Source organism: Capsicum annuum, chromosome 4 (assembly GCF_002878395.1).
Source record: "Capsicum annuum cultivar UCD-10X-F1 chromosome 4, UCD10Xv1.1, whole genome shotgun sequence".
Classification (NCBI taxonomy): Eukaryota; Viridiplantae; Streptophyta; class Magnoliopsida; order Solanales; family Solanaceae; genus Capsicum; species Capsicum annuum.
The window spans coordinates 210851795-210874492 of record NC_061114.1 but is presented as its reverse complement, the minus strand read 5'-3'; the positions used below and the strand labels follow the sequence as shown (position 1 = coordinate 210874492).

At 35.6% G+C, this 22698-nt stretch overlaps 2 protein-coding genes across 2 annotated transcripts; one reads left to right on the top strand and one right to left on the bottom strand.

Moving 5' to 3' along the window:
• The first annotated feature begins 7425 nt into the window (after positions 1–7425).
• On the top strand, positions 7426–11173 carry LOC107867454 (VQ motif-containing protein 9). Its single transcript, XM_016713706.2, has 2 exons — positions 7426–8947; positions 10753–11173. The coding sequence occupies exon 1, from the start codon at positions 7951–7953 to the stop codon at positions 8917–8919; it is 969 nt and encodes a 322-aa protein (XP_016569192.1). The 5' UTR covers positions 7426–7950; the 3' UTR covers positions 8920–8947; positions 10753–11173.
• Positions 11174–12161: 988 nt separating this feature from the next.
• On the bottom strand, positions 12162–22257 carry LOC107867455. Its single transcript, XM_016713707.2, has 5 exons — positions 21956–22257; positions 21555–21625; positions 18624–18729; positions 13252–13384; positions 12162–12817 (listed from the first exon to the last, which is right to left on the bottom strand). The coding sequence occupies exons 1-5, from the start codon at positions 22033–22035 to the stop codon at positions 12596–12598; spliced, it is 612 nt and encodes a 203-aa protein (XP_016569193.1). The 5' UTR covers positions 22036–22257; the 3' UTR covers positions 12162–12595.
• Between the last annotated feature and the right edge of the window lie 441 nt (positions 22258–22698).

Genomic DNA, 22698 nt, shown 5'->3' with positions numbered 1-22698 from the left:
TTACATGTGTAATTGTGTATATGTGTATATATTTTTTAAATTATAATGTAGTATATACTAAATATGTAGTGTATATATATTGTTTAACGTATTTATAATGTATATAGGTGGGTATATATAATGTATATTGAAAAAAAGTTTTTTTTTTATATTTTTGACCATATTTGATTGATTTTTTAATCGGGTTTGACCAGGTTTAGGTGGGTTTGTCCGGGTTGGGTTAAGTGGACCAGGTTAGGGTTATTTTTAATTTTTTTAATATTGAGCCCGGCCTGGCCCACTTAGACCCCAACCCGGACCCAGCCCGATCCACAAACAGGTTAAATGACACGGGCTGGTTCCGGGTTGGCCCGCACTGGCCCATATGACAGCCCTAGGTGTAACTGCTCCATGTCCCGCCTAATCACCCCTCTCCAGTAATTCTTCGGCCTACCCCTGCCTCGCCTGAAACCATCCAAAGCAAGCCACTCACACCTACGAACTGGTGTATCTGTGTCCCTCCCCATCATGTGTTCGAACCACCTCAAACGGACTTTCCGCAACTTGTCCTCCACCGAAGCCACTCCAACCTTCTCCTGGATAGTCTCATTCCGAACTCTATCACCCCTAGTAAGCCCACACATCCAGCACAACATCCGCATTTTCGTTATCTTCAATTTTTGAATGTGAGAGTTTTTGATTGCCCAGCACTCCGCTCCATACAACATGGCCGGACGGACTGTCACCCTATAAAATTTGCCTTTAAGCTTGGACGACACTTTCTTATCACACAACACCCCCGAGGTGAGCCTCCACTTCATCCTTTCCGCCCCAATACGGTGGGAGACGTCCTCGTCAATCTTACCATTCCCTTGAATCATGGACCCGAGATACTTGAAACTATCCCTATTACACACCGCCTGAGAATCCAACCTCACTACCATCTCATCCTCCTCCCTCGAGCCATTAAACTTACATTCCAAATATTCGGTCTTGCTTCTACTCAACCTGAACCTTTTAGACTCAAGAGTCTGTCTCCACACCTCTAGCTTATCATTCACACATCCCCGAATCTCATCAATCAACACCACATGATCTGCAAAAAGCATACACCATGGCACCTCTCTTTGGATACGTCGTGTCAGCACATCCATCACCAAAGCAAACAAAAACGGAATAAGAGTAGATCCCTGATACAACCCTGTCAAGACAGGAAAATGTTCTGAATCGCCCCCGTCGTCCTCACCTGGGTCTTAGCTCCATCATACATGTCCTTGATTGCTCTGATATACGCCACCCGGACCCCGCTTATCTCCAAGCATCTCCAAAGAACTTCCTTAGAAACTTTATCGTATGTCTTTTCCAAGTCGATAAACACCATGTGCAGGTCTTTCTTCCTTTCCCTGTACTGTTCTACCAGTCTCCGCACCAGGTGAATTACCTCCGTCTTAGAGTGCCCGGGCATAAATCCAAAATGGTTCTCCGAAATAGACACTATCCTCCCCAACCTCAACTCGACCACTCTCTCCTAAATCTTCATAGTATGACTCAATAGCTTAATACCCCTATAGTTGTTGCAACTCTAAATGTCACCCTTATTCTTATACAGAGGGACTCCATCTCTAGGCCCCGGGCATTTTCGTCGACTTGAAAATGTCGTTAAACAGATTAGTCAACCACCTTAAACTAGCCTCGTCAGAAAACTTCCAAAAATCCACGGGAATCTCATCAGGCCCCGTCACCCTACCCCTTCGCATCCGGCGATCGGCCTCTTTGATCTCCTCTACCTTAAAACGTCTACAATAACTAAAATCATGACACTCCTCTGATTGCTCAAGCTCCCCTAACGCAATAACTCTATTCCCTTCATCATTCAAGAGCCTATGAAAATACGACTGTCATCTTTTCGTAATACTTTCTATGTTGGAATACTAAACACATCTACTTGGGGATTGACATGTCTTGGAAATTCATTTAGCAATGTCTTTACATTTCTAACAAACCAAATCAAAATTATTTTTGCTCAAGCAAACAGATTTTGATATGAAAAAAAATCCTTTGAAGACCTTACATTCCATATTTTTTGAAAATAGTCAAAGATTGTTTAGTGTAAAATTAGTGAATCCGATCAAATTAGGAAAGCTAGTTAGAGTCATTTGGGGTTGTAGCCTTTGGTAATTTAACCAATGCAAATGAAAGTAGTCTTTAGGGTGTGTAGTGTACCGTCCAATTTTATTTTATTTTAAAAAATATTTTGATTCGTTGGTCAAAATTTTTAAAAAATAGTTTGCTTAAGAAAATAAGTTTTTTTAAAAGTAAGTAAATCATTTTTTATAATGTAAGTAGGAAAAATAAATTTCATAAGTGACATTCCATGTTAATGGTGTCCTTCTCTCTCCGACAAACTTCATATACTCCCCATAACGTAGCTCCCATCTTCACCACCCTACCCCTACCTTCACTATCTCATAAAATTTGTTTAGATTATATATAAATATTTTTATGACAATTCTTTTTACTCAGAGTAATAAGGAATAAATAAAAATCATTTATTTTTTCTTTAAAAAATTTTTTTGGTACCAAACACACCCTTAATTAGGTTGCAGTAATTACATGTCGTAACAAATCAATTTCTAAGGGTCATTATTACTTGGTTACTATAGCTCATAAAGCAAGAATAAAATTAATTCCCAACGGCTAATCTGAAAATAATGGGAAAACCATTTATTGCCTCGGAATTAAGTAAAGTATGAACTTTTATTTTGCTCTTTAAAGCCCAACCAAATTGAATCACAAATCAATACTAATACCGAATCAGACCGTTCGGATGGTGATAATTGATAACATATACTCCTTTCATTTCATTTTACTCGTTCCAACTTAATATTACACATTTATTAAAAAAAATAATTAATAACATGATTACTTTATCATAATACCTCTATTAAATAATATTTATATTTTAATTTGGAGATAGAACAATTAATACTAAAGGTAAAAAAGAAAAAAAAAATTATCGTATCTTAATTAATAAAAAATGACCAGTAAAATGAGAAATCAAATTAAAAAATTTGAGACGAGTAAAATGAAACGGAGAGAATAGTTATTAAGATTTTCTTCATTAATATTTTCCACGTTTCTAAATATTTACCATTTTTATTAAAATAGATTATTCATAATATTTGTTATTTTAGAAAATTAATATATAATTAATTTTTTATTTCCATCTCCACCTGTAGTTATAAATAGGTAGAGATTTAATGTGGTGCAATGTAAGAAATATTAAACTTGTAAGAGTAATAAATGAGGAGATTTAGTCAAAATTACACTCTACTTAATATTTTTCTTTAGAATATGCAAAAACTAAAAATATGACTAACTAGAGGGTAATTTGACTAATTTTTTTTTTATATATATTATATTAATACCTTTTTATATTACTATTACTGAGGATAAAAGTGAAAAAAAAGGCAATCAATTATGTTTTGATTTTATGAAATGACAAAGTATTAAAGAATATCTATTTTTAATAAGAATGATCTAATTATGAATGAAGTATGAAATATCTTATTCTGAAATTGGTTACCTTTTTTAGTCCAAAATAAATAACTTTTTAAGCTATCTTTTAATGTTGAAAATAAGTGAATTGTTCATTTTTCAAAAGACATTTGAAATTTTCTTTCAATTTACCTTTTCAATTTCTTTTAGGCTATTAGTTCTAAGAGACTTAATTGATTTTATTTAATATGTCTAGATTTTCAAAAGTAATTTGATAAAATCTAAAAGGATAAACATGAAAAACAAGGTTCACTCTCCATTTCAAAATAAATGAATTGCTGAATTATTTTAATGTTTAAAATAAATGAATTGTTTATTCTTTAAGAGACATGTTGAAAATTTCTTTCATCACCAAAGAATATGGTGCAGTGTTTCTTTCATCACCAAAGAATATGGTGCAGTGGATGAGACAGCTCCTCCCTTAACCAGAGGTCTCGGGTTAGAGCCCTGGGTATGGAAAAATCTTTGGTAGGGAGTGCTGCCCTACGAATGGGGCTCTACCCGCCGCGAATTTGAATTAGTCGAGTTCCAATGTGGGTACCGAACACCAAATGAGAAATCAAAAAAAGAAAAAAAAATCTTTCAATTTTATCTTTTCATTTAATATGGTTCTTAAGTACTTCATATTTTTTAGGATAGTAATTTAGAACAACTAAAAAGATAATAGTAGAAAGTAACTAGCAATTTATGTTCTAAAATATTCTTCTTAACGAGTGTGTCATACCCCAACAATTCAATTATTTTGAAATGAGAGGAGTATCATTTATGTCTTAAATTCTTTTCCTTAATAGGTGCGCACACATTCAGTCAAAAATAAAAATTCATTTATTTTTTAATAGAAAAAGTATCTCAAAATTAGTGGGCGTTTGGTAATAAAAAGTAAGAATTTTGAAGTTAGAGTCTGAGTTGAAATTGAAATTGTATTTGTCGGTCAATATAATTGAAGTTATTTTAAAATTTTTGTGAGTGAAAAACTGAAAAAAGTGAAAACAATCTTTTCTTGTCAAATACATCGGTAGACTCCTTAACTTAGCACGATCTTTCACTTTGACACTTCAATTAGACGTTGTTCATTTTTGACACCTCAACTAGTATTTAAGTGTGTTGTTTTAACACTTTTTGTTAAGTCATTAGTGGATGTATGCTACACGCATTTTGAGCGCGTTTGAGGGGTACTTTTATAATTTTTTCATGTATTTTTATAATTTTTTCATCTTTAAATTTTTTCAAAATTATTAAAAATCTCCATTGACAAATCAACAACAATTTTCATCTTGAGCAGCACTCTTAGCCCTATTTTCTGAACATTTTTACCTTTCTTAAGTTCATTAAGCATATTTTTACTTTGATCAATATTAGTACGAGGATTAGAGGATTCAGCTGAAACTTTCCTCAATTGAATTGAAATCATCATCATCAGCTTTCATATGTTTAAAATTTCCAGAAGTTTCATCATCAGTGACAAGAACGACAACAACCTCAGCTAAAAACTAGAATTCAAACTCATTGATTTCTTGGGATAATTTGGTGTTTTTTTTTTTTTTTCAAAATTCACCTTCCCCATATCATTTTCAATTGAAATCAGTTGCCCAACTTGCTTCGTATTCATTGGAACACATTCTCCGATAAAATCAGGTGCTGTAGAAGACTTAGAACCAAAATTGATTGAAATAAGATTGCTTTTTGATGGGACTTTTAATTTTTCTATATTTTCAGTACTTTTTTTTCCTCAGATTGTGTTGAAAATTTGGAGAGGAAGGTTGAAAAAATAATTTCGAGGTGGTGGTGCACAACGGAGAAAGAGATGATTGTGGCACAAGCGGGGGCAGATGACCTGGTATGGTGTGGGGTGGATAAGAACTAAAGAATAATTTGAAGAAGATGAGAAAACTAGAATGTAAAAATACAAAACATCACAATTCATTCAACCAAATCAAAAGAACATGCAAGAAAAAATAAAGGATGATTTGAAGATTCAAGGAAATTAACAAAAGAACAACTTAAAATTGTAGTAATAATACCAAGAAATTGAATGGGAGGGGGGGAGGGGGATTGAAGAAGATGGGCTTGGGGGTTGGTGGGGGGGGAGGGGGGGTTGGGGGGGGGGGGGGGGGGTCTTGTGGGGGTGGGGGAGGATTGGTTATTTGTTGATTATTCTTTTAACTTAAATTAATTATTTAAAAATAATTTTGGAGAAAAATAATAAATGTCATCATATTATTTGTTATTTTTGCACGTTATCGATTGTGTAAAAAATGCCAAAACGAGACACTTGAATGCTAGTTGAGGTGTCAAAAATGAATAACGTCTAATTGAGGTGTCAAAGTAAAAGATCGTGCCAAGTTGAGGGGTCTATCGATGTATTTGACATTTTCACTTTTTTTAAATACAACCTCAAGTTGTAGGTTGTATGTGAAATTCTCACAATCAAATAACAATTTGAAGTTGTATTTAACATAAAGAGATTTGTTTTTGAAAAAGTAAAAAAATTCTCATGATCAAACAAGCTCTTATACTACTACTCTCTTTGTCTCATTTTATGTGTGTTATTTTTTTTGTCCGTTCAAAAAAGAATGTCACTTTTTCTTATTTGGTAACTATTTAATAGGGGCGACTTTTGGGCAAAGCCTCTAAAGCAAAAGCTTTAGACCCCTCATTTTTGGGGGGCCTCATTTACAACAATAGGTTATATTTTTTCTTTAAAAAAATTATAAAATATTTTAAGAATTTTATATCATTAAAAAAAAATTACTCCAAGATAAGATTGCGTATAATAAATCTTTGTGGTTTAACTCTTCAATGAATTCCACATATGATGAAACTTTAATACACTGAATTGCTCTTTTTTTTTTTTTAATTAACTAATTGAATAAAAAGAAGGATCTTGTGTCAATAGGTAGTCTACAGAATAAATATTCAATATATTTTTAGTATATTGAAAGAAAAGAATGTCTTAATTGATTTTTTGTTTTTTACAAATACTCAATCTACTTTTAATCTAGACGAAATTGTTCTAAATACAAGAGCTATAATTTATTTTTTTAATCAAGTTATTACTTCTAAGATTGGGCTCTATTATTTCAACTTTTTAATATTGTTTTCATCTAAAAACTTGCATGATTTGTTATTTTATTACGTAATATATATTATCTTATTTAATTTTATTAGAATCTAAAATATGTCAACTAGAAAATATGAATATAATCGTCCAAAATTCAAAAAAATGAAAATAAAGGAGAAGAATTGAATCTTTGATATTATCTCAAAATTAGAGTTCTTGAATAAGTAGGAGAGGCATCCAACATAAATTTTTTTAAAGAAAATTAGGGGAGGGAAGAGAAATTACAATCGATCTCTCACCTTGTTGGTGAAATTTTAGATAGTCAATAAACTAATTTTGTAAGATTCCCTCCAATATAGATCCCGAAAAAGTAGACTTAAAATGAGATTTTTTTTTTTCGTTTAACTCTTTTATTTGATGAAAAAATTAACTCTTTTATTTGATGAAAAAATTAAAGCCCTTTATTAATGTATGGCTTTTTGGCCTTCGATGATGTTGAGCTAGCTCTGTTGTTTAAAGAAATAATTTTACGTTTATTTTTATTGATCTCATCTATAAAGTTTCACATAATTAAAAAATAACAATAGTATATTTCTTAATAAAAGATAATTTAATAAAAAATACAAGTCTTTTTATATTTTTTAAGCTTAGTATTTAATTAAATTAGGACACATAAAATGACAGAAGCTTGTTCCTTAACCAAACGACCCCCAAGTCGTGAGCTAAGTCCAAATGAGAACAAGACAAAAAATACAACGTAATCACCCCCACCACACAACCCATTCTTATCTTAGGCACCCCCCCACCCCCACCCAAAAAAAAAAAACTGATATCACACGCATCTTTCCCTCATCACAATCATCATTATCATCTTATTCATCATCTTCTTCTACCAACAAATCTACTCTGCAATCCCCCACCTTGGCCCCAATTTATCCTCCTTTAATTAAAAGCCTTTCAATTTCTCTCCTTTTAAGCTAAAAATAAAATCTCCATTTCCCCAAAAGACTTTCATTTCCTCTCTTTTTTCTTCTTTTTAGTAGTCATGTTTTACTGTATCAAGTTTGAATCTTTGTAATCTTGATTATTACTACTACTAGTACTTTAATAGTAATATATTAAAAAACAGGTACTCATGGTATAATTTTAAATTTGTTACCCTGTTCTGAGTTTCTTTATTTGTCCCTACTCTCTGTGGTCACTGAAAAGTCTGGCGGGATAACTAAGAAAATAGATGCTCGTGTGTGTTTATAAATACGCCCACTAATCACCCTCATTTCTAGAGAGAGAAAGTCTTGGACTGTTCTAGAGTGAGAAAGTCTTAACTTTGAAAAATATAGAGGAATTATTAAATGGATAAAAGCTGTAATTCTTCTGGTGAGGGTGATTCTACTGCTACTGCTACTTCTGCTAGTAGCAGCAGCAGTGGTAATAGAGATATGTATTTGAAGCATCTCAATAAAATCTCTCATAAGATCTCGAAACCTGTTAGAAGACCTGCTGTTTTTGATAACCAGAATTTTCAGCAGGGGCAGACACAGCAGCAAGTTCAACCGCCTTTGCTTCCGCCGGTTGCGGGGTCGCAGAATTTGCAGGCGGCTCAGCCGCAGCAACAGCCACCGGTTTATAATATTAACAAGAGTGATTTTAGGGATGTTGTTCAGAAGCTTACGGGTTCACCTGCTCATGAACGGATTTCGACTCCTCCGCCTATACAACAACCGAAGGCGGCGAGTTCAAGGTTGCAAAGGATCCGTCCTCCGCCTCTTTCGCAGATTAATAACCGTCCACCTCCGTTTGTGAATGTTACTAATAACGCTGTTGCTGGTGGAGGAGGTTTTGTTTGTGGTCAACGGCCTGTTCAACCGCAGCCGTTATCACCTCTTCCACCTTTTCCAGCGGTGCATGCGGCGGCGGAATCGCCGATCTCAGCTTACATGAGGTTTCTACAAAACTCAATCGGCTCTGCTACAACTGAGTCCGATACTAAGCGATCCTCTACTGGACTGTCACCACTAGCTCCGCGGTGGAACAACTTCAGTGTGCCGCAGCAGCCGCTACTATTTCCGCCTCCTCAGCCATTTCCTCTGCCGCATCAACAGAACATTCCTCCACCACCGACAGCGTCTTCTTCTGTTCTACCACCGTTTCCGGCTTTTCCCCAATCCCCGCTGCCGTTTGGATGTTTGCCGTCGCCAAAATCACCTTACGGCTTGCTCTCTCCCGGTTTGCTGCTTTCGCCGTCCGGTCAATTAGGGTTTCAGCAGCTCCCTCTGTCGCCGACAGTTCCAGTGCCAAGCCCGAAGTGGAAGGGCATTTGAGTAATTTCATAGAAACATATAAAAAAAGGCAAGTCTTTTAGGAGTTTTAAAAATCTATTATATTTGTTTTTATAATAGGAATATAAGTGGTTTATAATTTGTACATGTACATTTTGGGGGAATCATTGGATTATATTAAGAGTAGTGTCTTTTGTGCCCAAATATGATATATATATATATAGCTATTAAATGGCTAATTAGGGGGTTTGTTTTGTACATGAATGTTATAGACAATGAAGAGAGAACCTTTTTGTTTGTTCACCCAACTCTTCTTATTATCTTCATGGAGAAAATAGTAAAATACTTTAAGTTCTATTGATTCAATCTTTAAGTTCCATTGATTGTATGTACTTACTGATTGGTTTTATCAAATGTATCTTTTGTTATAATCGTGATGTTTGGGCAGCTTGTGTTCATTTTGAGTGTACCAAATGTGTTTCTTTCTTTTTGATAATCGTGGTATTCGGCATCTCAAAATGTACTTCTTTTAATTGCCAAAGGCATTTGTGTCTTGAGCCGGGGGTCTATCGGAAACCACCTCTCTACTTCTCCGGAGGTAGTGGTATGGTCTGCGTACATTTTACCCTCCCTAGACCCCCACTATGTGGGAATACATTGGGTTTGTTTTTGTTGTTGTTGCTGTTGTTGCCAAAGGCATTTGTAAATGAACATTTGGTGAATTTTGTGCCTTTCACATGCTTTAGCTTTGTTTTGTCTTGTTAATTGACTAGTAGAAAGAAACTACTACAAGGAAGGTTAGCATTGAATATTGTCGCGTAGTGGTCGTGAGATTAGATTGCAAATTGAATGAAATAAAAAGCCACTGGATGATCTGTTTGCATTAATTAAACTTTGGTATGTTTATTCGTTACCTAAGCTAGTGGAAGATATCGTATTCTTGTGGAATAGTTGTGAGTTATGCAAACTTGTTTGAAATCTGAGATGATACGAAAAACAACTAAATTTGACACATTTTTTTATGTAGACACTTCAACTAAAGGGGGAAGGGAGCAGGACTAGTCTTTGATGGAGTAGTACCAATTCTATTTTGTTTTGATTTGCCTTACTAGGTTACTACTAGTTTTTCTTTATTGAGGTATTTCACTTAGGTAGTTCCATGTTTCTAGGCCTTAGCATCATATGTCCAACAAGCAACATAGTATGCCTTTTCAAGGGACTGTCGAAGTCTTGAACATGACAATTTCATTTTGAATTTGAGGGGTAGGAATTGAGGCCTTGTTTCTAGTGTTTGTGAGTACATCACTAGCATTGTTTCATGGCATAAGCCCTTTTTGTTCTTGGCGTTGGATGTGGTTGCTGTAAAGTGGTGGTTAGTGAGGTCATTCGCATCCCTGGTTGGTTTTTGAATTGTGTTTAGCAAAGGTAATTCACACGGATAACCCTGTTTGTGAGTTCATCACTAGCATTGCTTCATGGCATAAGCAGCCCAATTTGTTCTTGGAGTTGGATGTGGTTGCTGTATAATGGTGGTTAGCGAGGTCATTCACACCGATATTCTCTGGTTGGTTTTTGAATTGTGTTTAGCGAGGTAATTCACACAGATAAACCCTGTTTGTGAGTTCATCACTAGCATTGTTTCATGGCATAAGCCCTTTTTGTTCTTGGCGTTGAATGTGGTTGCTGTAAATGGTGGTTAGCGAGGTCATTCACATTAATAATCCCTGCTTGGTTCATGCTTTTTTCCCTGATCACATCTGCATGTTTTTTTATTTCTGACACGGAGTTTGAAGTCGATAGTGATCATATAACATAGAATTAGATTGTTGGCTCTGCTAACTGACTTTTATAGTTCAATTTTATTTCTTTCCATAGAAGATTGTACTTGATGATCATGGACACCTGAGACTTTCTGCCAGTCTTGCAGAGTGGCGAAGACAGGATTTTCTCTAAGAAGGGTCACTATCATCTGCTCCAATATACGTATCAAAATTCCAACTGTATATATGCATTGTGATTTTTATAATCATGAGAGTCCATCCCTTCCAATGCTCTGGTTCCTGACAAAATAGTTCCTAGTTTGTGATTTGGAGTGCAATGGGTAAAGCTTTCTTAATCATTATCATTAAAAATGTCTGTAGGATCAATGTTATTTTGAAGTTGCGGACGTTTTCAATTATTATTAGAAATGAAAAAGGTAAAGTAAGAGACTGACGTGGAGAGAGATTTTTGCGATTTGAAGTATAATTCTTTTGGTTCATGATTTTATGCAAAGAAGACAATATGTGGACCAGTATGTTCCTAGTTCCTGCTCTATTGTTTTTGAACCTTCTTTGACTGGTTGATTTCAAGAACTTTCTTTTAGCTTTTGTGTGGTGGGAGGCATTGCATGGGGCTACTCAGATGGTCTATTCCCACCCACCTAGGTCGTCTGATTATAAGAATAATATTAGATAGGGTGCATTAGTAATGTTGAGTTTAGTTATGTTGGGTCTTGTCTCATTTCTGATTTTTGGTTTGGTGTATTAAGGGCAGTTATGTTTTTACTCATGCTTATTCATGTACCAATAGTTCATGTATTGTGAGTACCATACTTTTGATATATGTATTAGTTGCACATACACTTAAAATCTGATCAAACAAAGGATTAAGTCTCTATTTTTTTTGTAAAATAAAGAATAGCATTGAATATGATGTATTAATAATGTTGAGATTCGTTATGTTGAGACTATTTCCCACTGTTGTTTGCTTTTGTATGCGGCAAATTATATTTTAACTCATGCTTATCCATTTTATCAATAATCCATGCATTGCTAACGTCATGCTTTGTTATGTATATGAGTTGTACCCCTTATAATACTGAATAGAATATATAACTAAACTCAAAATCGTACCGACTATAATTCCAGACATAATTTAATCTTCGTCCACTTAGTATTATACCACAAGGAGTGTGTGACATAAGGAGTCTAAATAATATTGAATAACTTCACCTCAAACCTTCAGATTTAGGTTGAATTTCAAACTTTTGCGCATCATTAAATGTGTCAAGATCTCAATTGAGGTCAGACTGCCATTCACAATTTAAGAAGAGAAACAATAGTTTTCGGGGACATTTTTCTGATTATATCCAAAAATAGGAAAATGGATATTGAATACAAAGAAATGAAAAGCTGATACTACCTCTTTGGATCTATCAATCATGCATTAACAATATTTCACAATAATACGATACAAAAATCAGAACCAGCAGTTAATGTCTGACCTCTGCAACAGGGAAAGGATAAGAGAAGATTACAATTCATTCAGTCACAAATATATAATCATATTTCATGGCTGATATAGTGAATTACCCAACAGAACATACTCCTTTGTTTTTGCTCAAAAGGTAATGATTTAGTATAATGACTAAAAGTTAGAAACATACTAATACACCTATGGTGCTTAGCACCTATAAAATCCTTCATACACTTGAAATGAGGCTGAGAAATACTATAGTTTCTTGACATATATCTGTTTCCCTTTATACTTCTTTGTGGCCTTATGGCCATGGGGGGCTTATCTGCTGTAGAAAGGAAATTGAAAGAGCCAACATAAGTTTAATATCACTTGAAGCAGTTTTCAAATGTCAATTCCTCTGAACATGATTCATGTATAGAAATGCCAGAATCATTGAAGTTCCATTCACTATTTAACAATTCATTGGTTTGAATCTCCATTAAACATCCCTTACTTTAACCCTGACTTCTGTAAGGGGTTGAACAATCATTTTTGGGCTCGTAGGAACAGCTCTCTTCGGGCTTGAAGGAACAACTCTCCTCGGGCTTGAAGGAACACCTCCACCACTACTGAATTTACGAACCAAGATTGTAAAACATGGCAGCAACAGTACATAAAGCCCTGCCAGGATGAATGGTGTAGCAACAAGCCAACCCAACAACTGTAAAATAGTTTATTATGAAGAATCAGCAGAAGAAGAACGAATGTTTCCTTGCCTCTTGCTTAATCAAATAAAGAAGAGAACAATATGACGGAATAGATGGGAAGCATACATCAGGATCAAAATTGTACAGCAGAGAACTAGTCTAAATATTTCTCTATAGGGTTTTGACTTGCAAATTAGACAAATTTACTGCAGTAATAATTTCTTGGATGCAGAGTAATTGTGTATAAATCGCAGCCATAAAGATGCTGATAATTCGCATGTTATCCATTAAGTCACTATTACTGTCGCGTCCTAGCACATCCTTTTAGCATTATTACACTATGGATTTAAGACTTGAGAAGTAAACCATCACAGTGCAACAATCAAAAGATAATACTAATATGCGAAAGTGAGGAAAAGATGCTTCAAATGAAAACTTGTTTACTCACCGCATGGTAAATGCTTAGGATGACTTCCCACGAAGCCTTACCAGTCAAGACCTTTGTTAATGCATCTGAGGTCAAAGCAAAATGAGGTCCACCACTCACAGATTCACCTAAACGTAGGAATGGAATCACCAAACTGCAAAAGTGGGAGGCACATAAAGGAATGGGGATATTAAAAATGTATTGAGAAATATTGATAATAGACAACACATGGTTGACAGAAGACCGATAACCAGATGAAAGAAAAATAACAATTCACTACTCACTTAAACAACCCTCTGACATATCCACTTTGTACGAGAAGCTAAAAGACATCCCTTTCGTGGAAGGACCTAAAAATTGACGCCAGTTATTGTCCCATACAGGCAGACCTAACATGGCATGTAAAACTACATCTGACCTGATGGAAACCCCCCAATATATCCTGCTGAAGAAGTCATCACAGGTTCACACTTTTGAGAACAGAAGTTGATTGTACACCTACTCGTAAACATCATAAGCAGGAAAATAATGGCCCCTCCACCCAAGCCAAGAAAAAGAGATCTACACATTTTGTCCCCATAACTTTTCTGGCATGCAGATTTACTGGCAAACAGGTACCAACTCAAAAATACAAGGAGCACACAAGAGAACCTACAGAAGAATGTCTACGCTCAAATTTCTTTGTTACAGCAAAAATGTTCAGAATTGTTTTCTATTTGATAGTTCGGAGCTGAAATTGGTTCAATATTGCATCGACAACAATTACGCCTCAATCCCAAATAAATTGGGAAAATATGTACCCTCATTGACCATGTTTTTCATCTAAATGTAACACATGTCATCATCAACTAAATGCAACACATCTCAACTTAGCTCTTCTAGTACTAACTAAACTTGCAGTGCATGTATTCAGCTTACTTCTGTTTATCCTAAAACTCCTACTCTCTAAAGTCCTTCACGATAGTTCTATATTTTGGTTGACACACTCGTTGGCCTCGTCAATTAGCAAATATCATACATCATGTTGTATTGTATTGATTAACTCATGCATAGCTAGAGTAAACAAGTAGGGACTCAATGTTGATCCCTGGTGAAGACCCACTGTTATAGAAAGCTCCTTTGTATCTCCCACAAAGGTTTTCACGGTAGTGACAGCTCCTTCATACATATCCTTTATGAAATTTTATATATTTAATATGAATTCCTTCTTCTCAGTCGCCTACCAAAATATAGGTTTACTGCTGAATCAACTATATAAATAGAACAGATGGCAATACTTTCGAACTTCAAGTAGTTGCTGAATTCATATAAATGAAAAGAAAGTATTGCTTTTATTAAAGAGAATATTAATGAAGAACAGATGTTGAGAGTTGCTTTAGGAATGCACGTGTTTCTTTGTTTTCTTTCTCTCCAGTTTTTTTTACGTACAATCCTAGTTAAATTAGGAGTCCTATCTTTGGTAGGAATTATTTTAATTTTGGAAGAAATAGGTTGTTTCTTTGTCCTATTTTTAGTTGTAATAGCAACTATTTAAGTTGCTAAGTTGATGATCAATTAGAAGAGGTCTTTCAACAAGAAAATAATCACTCTCTGCATATTCTCTTCTTCAAACTCCATCTCTGTTTCTGCGGCCAACTTTAAATTGAATTCCTGCGTTATTTCCCTTTAACGGTTTTAAACCAACAATTGGTATCACAACTTTAATCTTAAGGGACCTGTGAGTGTGTGCATCAATTTGATCCAGTGGATACCATGAACGGAGAAGCAAATTTTTCTTCAATGGTACCACCAACTTTCGATGGTGAAAGTTATCAAATATGGGCAGTAAGAATGCGGATATATCTGCAAGCTTTGGAAGCTTTGGATCTATGGGAAGCTGTTGAAGATGAATACGAGATAGCTCCCTTGCCGACAATCCCACGGTGGCGCAGATTAAAACTCATAAGGAGAGGAAAATCCGGAAATCAAAGGCACTGGCATGCTTATTTACTGCAGTTTCATCTAATATCTTCACTCGTATCATGTCTCTGGAATCAGCGAAAGAGGTATGGGATTATCTCAAGACTGAGTATGAAGGAGATGAACGGATTCGAGGTATGCAAGTGTTGAATCTGGTACGTGAGTTTGAGCTGCAAAGGATGAAAGAAAGTGAAACCATAAAGGAGTACTCTGACAGACTCCTTAATTTAGCAAATCGCATCAGATTGTTGGGTTCCGCTTTCAATGATTCAAGGATCGTTGAGAAAATCCTAGTAACGGCACCTAAAAGATTTGAGGCTACCATAACAACCTTAGAAAATACTAAGGACTTGTCCAAGATCACACTTGCAGAGCTCCTAAGTGCTTTTCAAGCGCAAGAGCAACGACGTGTTATCGGACAAGGAGGAGCTGTCGAAGGTGCCTTACCAGCCAAGCATCACGATGATGGACGTTCTAAGAAGAAGAATAAGAAGAATAAGAATAACCAACCAACCGATGAAGAAGGTGCAGCGCACAACAACAAAACCAAAACAGGTGGTTTCAAAGGAAAATACCCTCCTTGTAAGCATTGCGGCAAACTCGGACATGCACCTTTCAAGTGTTGGAAGAGGCCTGATGCTAAGTGCACTAAGTGCACTTAGCTTGGGCATGAAGCGATCATCTGTAAAAACAAAACTCAGCAGCAAGATGCAGAGGCTCGAGTTGTTAATGAACAGGAAAAAGATCAACTTTTTGTCGCATTGTGTTTTACAAGCAGCATCTTAAGCGAGTCCTGGCTAATTGATAGCGGTTGTACAAATCATATGACTCATGATGAGGAGATTTTCAAATATTTAGACAAGTACGCAATCTCTAAAGTCAGAATTGGTAATGGTGATTATCTTTCTGCCAAAGGAAAAGGAACAGTAGCTATTGAAAACCGCTCAGGTACAAAGTTAATTTCAGATGTACTTTCTATTCCAGAACTTGATCAAAATTTATTGAGCGTAGGACAACTTTTGGAGAATGGTTTTAAGCTTAATTTTGGGGACAAGAAGTGTGTGATATTTGATCCAAAGGGTCAAGAAATCTGCCAAGTTAAGATGAGAGGAAAAAGCTTTTCGTTTGATCCAATGGAAGGAAAGTCAGCTGCCTATTCGAGCCAAGAGATGACAACAGATGTAATGCGGCCATTTTAGAGCCTTCTGGATTTGAAGAGGCTGTTTTAGATCCTAAGTGGAAAGCCGCAATGGAGGAGGAGCTTGCAATGATTGAGAAGAACAAGACCTGGCAGCTTGTGAAAAAACCTCAAGATAGAAAGATCGGTATGAAATGGGTTTACCGCATAAAATTGAACGCTGATGGTTCTGTTAACAAGCTCAAGGCAAGACTTGTAGTTAAGGGGTATGCACAGATTTTTGGTGTTGATTATTCTGACATGTTTGCTCCAGTTGCTAGGCTCGCCACAATCAGGTTGCTTCTTACTATTGCTGCATAACGTGGCTGGAAAGTGCACCAGATGGATGTCAAATCCGCATTTCTTAATGGAGTTCTTGAAGAAGAAATCTATATAGAGCAACCTGAAGGTTTTGTTGTAGATGGAAAAGAAGAGAAAGTCTACCGACTACATAAAGCTCTTTATGGCCTAAAACAGGCACCAAGAGCTTGGTATAGTCGAATAGATGATTATTTGCTTAGCCTCGGTTTTGAGAAAAGTGTTTAAGAATTCACACTATATGTTAAACGTAATAACAGTGGGATTCTTGTTGTTTCTCTTTATGTCGATGACCTTTTGATTACAGGAACCAGCGCAAAACTCATTGATGAGTTCAAGCAAACTATGATGCAAGCTTTTGAAATGTCTGATCTTGGTCTGATGACTTATTTCCTTGGAATGGAGATTACACAGGAAAAACTTTCATTTGCCAGAAGAAGTATGCGAAGGAAATTCTCAAGAAATTCAAAATGGAAAATTGCAAAGAGGTGAATAATCCCATGAACTCAAAAAAGAAACTAAGCAAAGATGATGGAGCCGAAAAGGTGGACGAAACATATTTCAGAAGTTTCATTGGGTGTTTAATGTATCTTACAGCAACCAGACCTGATGTATTGTATGCTGTAAGTATTCTATCAAGATTCATGCATTGTCCGAGTGAAGTACATCTGAAGGCAGCAAAAAGAATTGTGCGATACATCAAAGGAACTATCACCTATAGAGTCATGTTTCGAAGGACTCAACCTGTGAAGCTTTTTGGGTACTCTGATAGTGATTGGGGAGGTTCCAAAGATGACTCGAAGAGTACTTCAGGGCACTGTTTTAGTCTTGGTTCTGGGATTTTTTCATGGAGTTGTAAGAAACAGGACATTGTGGCTCAATCTACTGCCGAAGCTGAGTTTGTGGCAGCTACAGCAGCGGTAAATCAAGCATTGTGGCTGAAGAAAATTCTGCTTGATCTGCATATGGAACCAACAGGAAGCATTGAAGTGTTCGTGGACAACCAAGCAGCAATAGCTATTTCTCACAATCCTGTGTTTCATGGAAAATCTAAGCACTTCAATATCAAGTTTTTCTTACTGAGAGAAGTTCAAAAAGATGGAGATGTGATTCTTGTCTATTGCAAGACGGAAGAACAATGGGCTGACATATTCACTAAGCCTTTACCAGTCAGCAAATTCGAGCTTCTTAGACAGAAAATTGGAGTTTGCATTTCATAAAGCAAGGAGGAGTGTTGAGAGTTGCTTTAGGAATGCACGTGTTTCTTTGTTTTCTTTCTCTCCAGTTTTTTTTAGGTACAATCCTAGTTAAATTAGGAGTCCTATCTTTGGTAAGAAACTAATTAGTTATTTTAATTTTGGTAGAAATAGATTGTTTCTTTATCCTATTTTTAGTTGTAATAGCAACTATTTAAGTTGGTAAGTTGATGATCAATTAGACGCGGTCTTTCAACAAGAAAATAATCACTCTCTGCATATTCTCTTCTTCAAACTCCATCTCTGTTTCAACGGCCAGCTTTAAATTGAATTCCTGCGTTATTTCCCTTTTAACGGTTTTAAACCAACAATAACAGCCAACAGACTTTCACAGATGTTCTATTCAAACATAAGCCAAAAGAAACAAACGCAAATCATGCAACAGTTCAGCATGTATGTGCTCTCTTATTTTATCCCCTAATCTCTTACGATACCGCGGACCTCTTCGTGTCTATCTACTCAGAAATGGAAAGAAATCTGCCAACAAGAACATCTAGGGCAGAACCAAATATTAAATCATGATAGGAATCCATATTTCATAATTCGAGGTCCGGTGAATATCTGTTCAATCATCAAAGCAACTTAGATAAGACTATTTAAACTTTGAAGAGAGGAGGGAGGAGGGCACATCAGTCTTTGTGACAAAAAAAAGATACACTAGACAAAGCCCCTCTATTCAGTACCTCAACTCAATGGGAGTAACAATGAAGTTAGCCAACAGCACAGTTGGTGCATGACACATGGATCCAAGAGCTGCAATAGCAAACCCACATAGAAATACAGCAACCCCTGTCAAAGTAAAGTAGTTTGTAGGTCAGGCAACCATAGCAAAAGAAATATTCCAGTTAATCATTTACAGCCACTAGCCAGAAAGCTGAGAAACCACTCAGAACTTGCAATATTAGTGCTTAAAAAAGGTTATGTTGATTCCATTGACAGGTCGACATCATTGAAGTCCTTTTATCTTGATGAGTAATTAGATATAGGCAATGAAACTTTGAATAACTCAAATCCAAATATTCTGTTGCAATTTCCATCACTCACCTCACCTGTATATGAAAGTATTTGTCGCCAAATCTTTTTAAAGGTCATGTTTGACTCCATTTCCACACCCAACTTAAAAGATTTATTAATACTAAATCCTTCTGTTTGTATCTAGAATTTTCACATAAAAGCAAAAGGAAGCTTTTAATTGACTTTTAGACAATATTGGGGAGGACCCTATATCACGACCTGATATAGGGTATGTTAGCTACAATATTTTGGTCAATGGAGAAGTTTCAGAGCCATTCCTTGCTGCGAAGGGCTTACGGCAAGGGGACTCTATATTCCCCTTCTTATTTGCTATCTCGATGGAATACCTGAGTAGACTTCTCACTGGACTGAAACAACATACAAGCTTCAAATATCACCCACGGTGTGCAAAATAAGGTATCACTCACCTTAATTTTGCGATGATTTATCATTATTTGCTTGAGGGAATTATGAGTCTGTTGTTGCTCTACACCACTGTTTCACTCGGTTCATTAGAGCTTCCAGATTACAAGCAAACTTGGATAAAAGTTCTATTAATTTTGGGGGTGTGGCAATTGAAGAAAGAGCTAGAAGTCTATTTTATTTAAACTATTCTACAGGTGAATTACCTTTCAAGTATCTGGGGATTCCTCTATCCACTAAAATAAATTTCTTTTCTCCAATGGCACCCCTTGATTGAGAAGATCATAGCAAAATATCCTCCTGGACATCAAAGAAATTATCCTATGAAGGTGGAACCCAACTTGTTCAGACAGCTATTTTTGGAATGCAAGCATATTGGGCCCAACTTTTTATTATCCCTGCCAAAGTTACTAAAATAGTAGATGCCTATTGTCGAAGCTACATCTGCTCAGGAGGCAATGTGATCACCAAAAAAGCTCTAGTGTCTTGGAAAAACTATGTTCTCCAAAGTCAGCAGGTGGCTTTAATCTTACTAACCTAAAATTGTGGAACGTTGCTGCTATTACCGAAATTTGTTGGGACCTTGCTCACAAACAGGATAAGTTGCAGATTAAGTGGATTCACACTTACTACATAAACGCTCAACAGTTATGTGTGCGCCAATGCCTCAACAAGCATGTTGGGTGGTTAGGAAAATGCTGGAAGCTAGATCTTTGTTAACTCAAGTGTCACTGCTTCTGAAACCTGGTCGGAGCCTCATTCGAACTATTTACCTACAGCTTTTGGGGGATATGCCTCGAGTTCCATGGACAAGCATGATGTTTAACGATTGTACTAGGCCAAAATCTATATTCACAGTATGTTTGATGCTGCAGGGAAGGCTCCTAAGTGTAGATTGATTGTCTTCCGGGGGGGTGGATATAGATAACACGTGTGTACTTTGCCAACAACATGAAGAAGATAGGAATCACATTTCGCTACTTGTGAATTCACTCAGAGATTATGTAACAGAATTCTTATCTGGCTGCAGGGCCAACCAATGAGAGCTCAAAAATGGGAGCGTCACTTCCAATGGGTACTCAAGAATACAAAAGATAAATCTAGAGCTGCTCAACTATTTAAACTGGTTTATACTGAATGTGTGCATAGCATCTTGACGGAAAGGAACCTCAGAATCTTTGAGCATACAAGCAAAAGCTTGGACAGTCTTGTTAGAGAAATTGCTTATGTTTGTAACGTTAGAGCCCCTAGCCGAATTAGTTGGAGTACAACATCTGGTTGTTTGAGTTAGTTTGTCAGGTTGTTCCTTGACAGTTAGAGTATGTGGGATGTCTTACTTGATAGCTGGTTGTGTTGACAAAGCTATGGCGCTTGTAATGTTCTTAGTTACCAAAGAAAAGAAAGAAAAATATCATCATCACTATATTTTCCTTCAAATTTGACTTTAAAATTAGTTGGTTAGAAAAATTATTTAAGTCTCTTGCAAAGTTGTCTTTTGAAAAAGCAATTCAACTATAGCGAGTAATTGTACGAGCTCAAGACACAGCCAATGTCCAACTTTTGACCTGTTTTTGATTTGTAAAGCATTAAATATGGAGATTTTGAAGTGGATATTATATACTTGTCCAACAGCTAAATCACATGAATGAGTATGTAGGAAGGAAAATCCATTGCTTTTTCATCAGCTCGTCACTTTCTATGATTAAAACAAACCAAGGCAATCCATCTCAACAACATTATGATAATTTCTGTGTCCTAGTTGCTTCAAACTTTTGCACTTGAACAAGAAATGAGTTGAACACGGGATAAATTTCTGACAAGAGCTAAAAAATTGTAATGTCCTCATAGCAATAGCTAAAATAAGCTGGGATACTAAAGATAAACAGCTCCGTTTTTATTAATCTTGACAAAATTTATTTCTGCTTCCTTTCTATGATTGTGTTTGACTTCGCACCGTATTTAAAATGATGATCTGACTTGTCCAATATATCATGTTCTTCCAATATTACCCGTATAATTGAATGACAATATAAAGTACATTACATAGTCATATTCAGATTTACAAAGCATAATTAATGAAGTTAGTTTAGTAAAATAAATCCCTAATTCTTGCGGGGAGTGCCAACCAAGTCAACATGGGCAAATTAAAACGGAACGAGGTTGTAAAAGATAGTTACCTACGATGGGAAAGAGACCCAATGTAACACCAAGAGCCACAGAGAATGCCAATTGCTTTGGTTCTAAACCCCTTGAAAACAAAACAAATCAACAACAGATCAGCAGCAACATCATAATGAGAGGATGCTTTGAGGAATTAAGAGTTAATGACTCAAAACACACCTAAAGTACATCGATTTTTTGTGTTTCATACCTAAATTATCAAATTGAGTGAGTTTCCTACCTGAACTGTGCTAATTATTTAACAAAACACACCTAAACTATTGTATGATCGCTTTTACTACCTAAAAGTTCAGGTATGAAACTCAAACAACTAATAGTTGTTGGTCACAGACAGGAAACGCATACATTTGATAGTTTATGTACGAAATTCAAAAAATTAGAATACTAGGAAAGGTACCTGCGGAGGATTTGGAGAAGAGGATCGACCACCTTCTTGTGAGTCCAAGGACCCACTATTAATCCAATCCGCCTCAACATTATACACTTTACATATGGAGATGGAGAGACAATCACGGTTTGAAATTAATTCAATGGCATTCTTATTAACATCATTCTTGATTGAGATAAAACGGTGTCGTATGTATGCTGGTTTGACTAACAAAATTAATGACACGGGAAAGGAATCAAATCTCAATTGTTTCCACGTTCCCCCTTGTATTGCCCTGCCCCTCCCTGCGACAATAGTTGATGTCCAAAAATACTAATAGGTGTTTAATACTAATATTTATATAATTTAAAAAATTAGTGAATAATTTATTTTTCATTTATTTATTGTTATTATTAAATATTAGTTATTATTTAATATATTTTTTAAACTATTAAATTTATTATATTTAAAAGATAATATAATAAAAATTTATCTAATTATTTATTATTTCTAGACATGTGACAAGTCAGGACAATCAAGGCCGTAGCTATCCTCGGGTCTTTGGTAGAAAATTATAGTACTATATATAATATGGTTAAAATTATTTTTTACGTATTTATAAATTATATTGAATTTTTTTTTTATTTGTTCATATATTTATTTGTGAATTTTTTTGTGAAAATTTTGGTTCAGCCACTAAGAACACTAGTATTTGGACGGAGGAAGTATCTAATTAATTAATTGTATTTCATAATAATGACAAATTGGAGTGG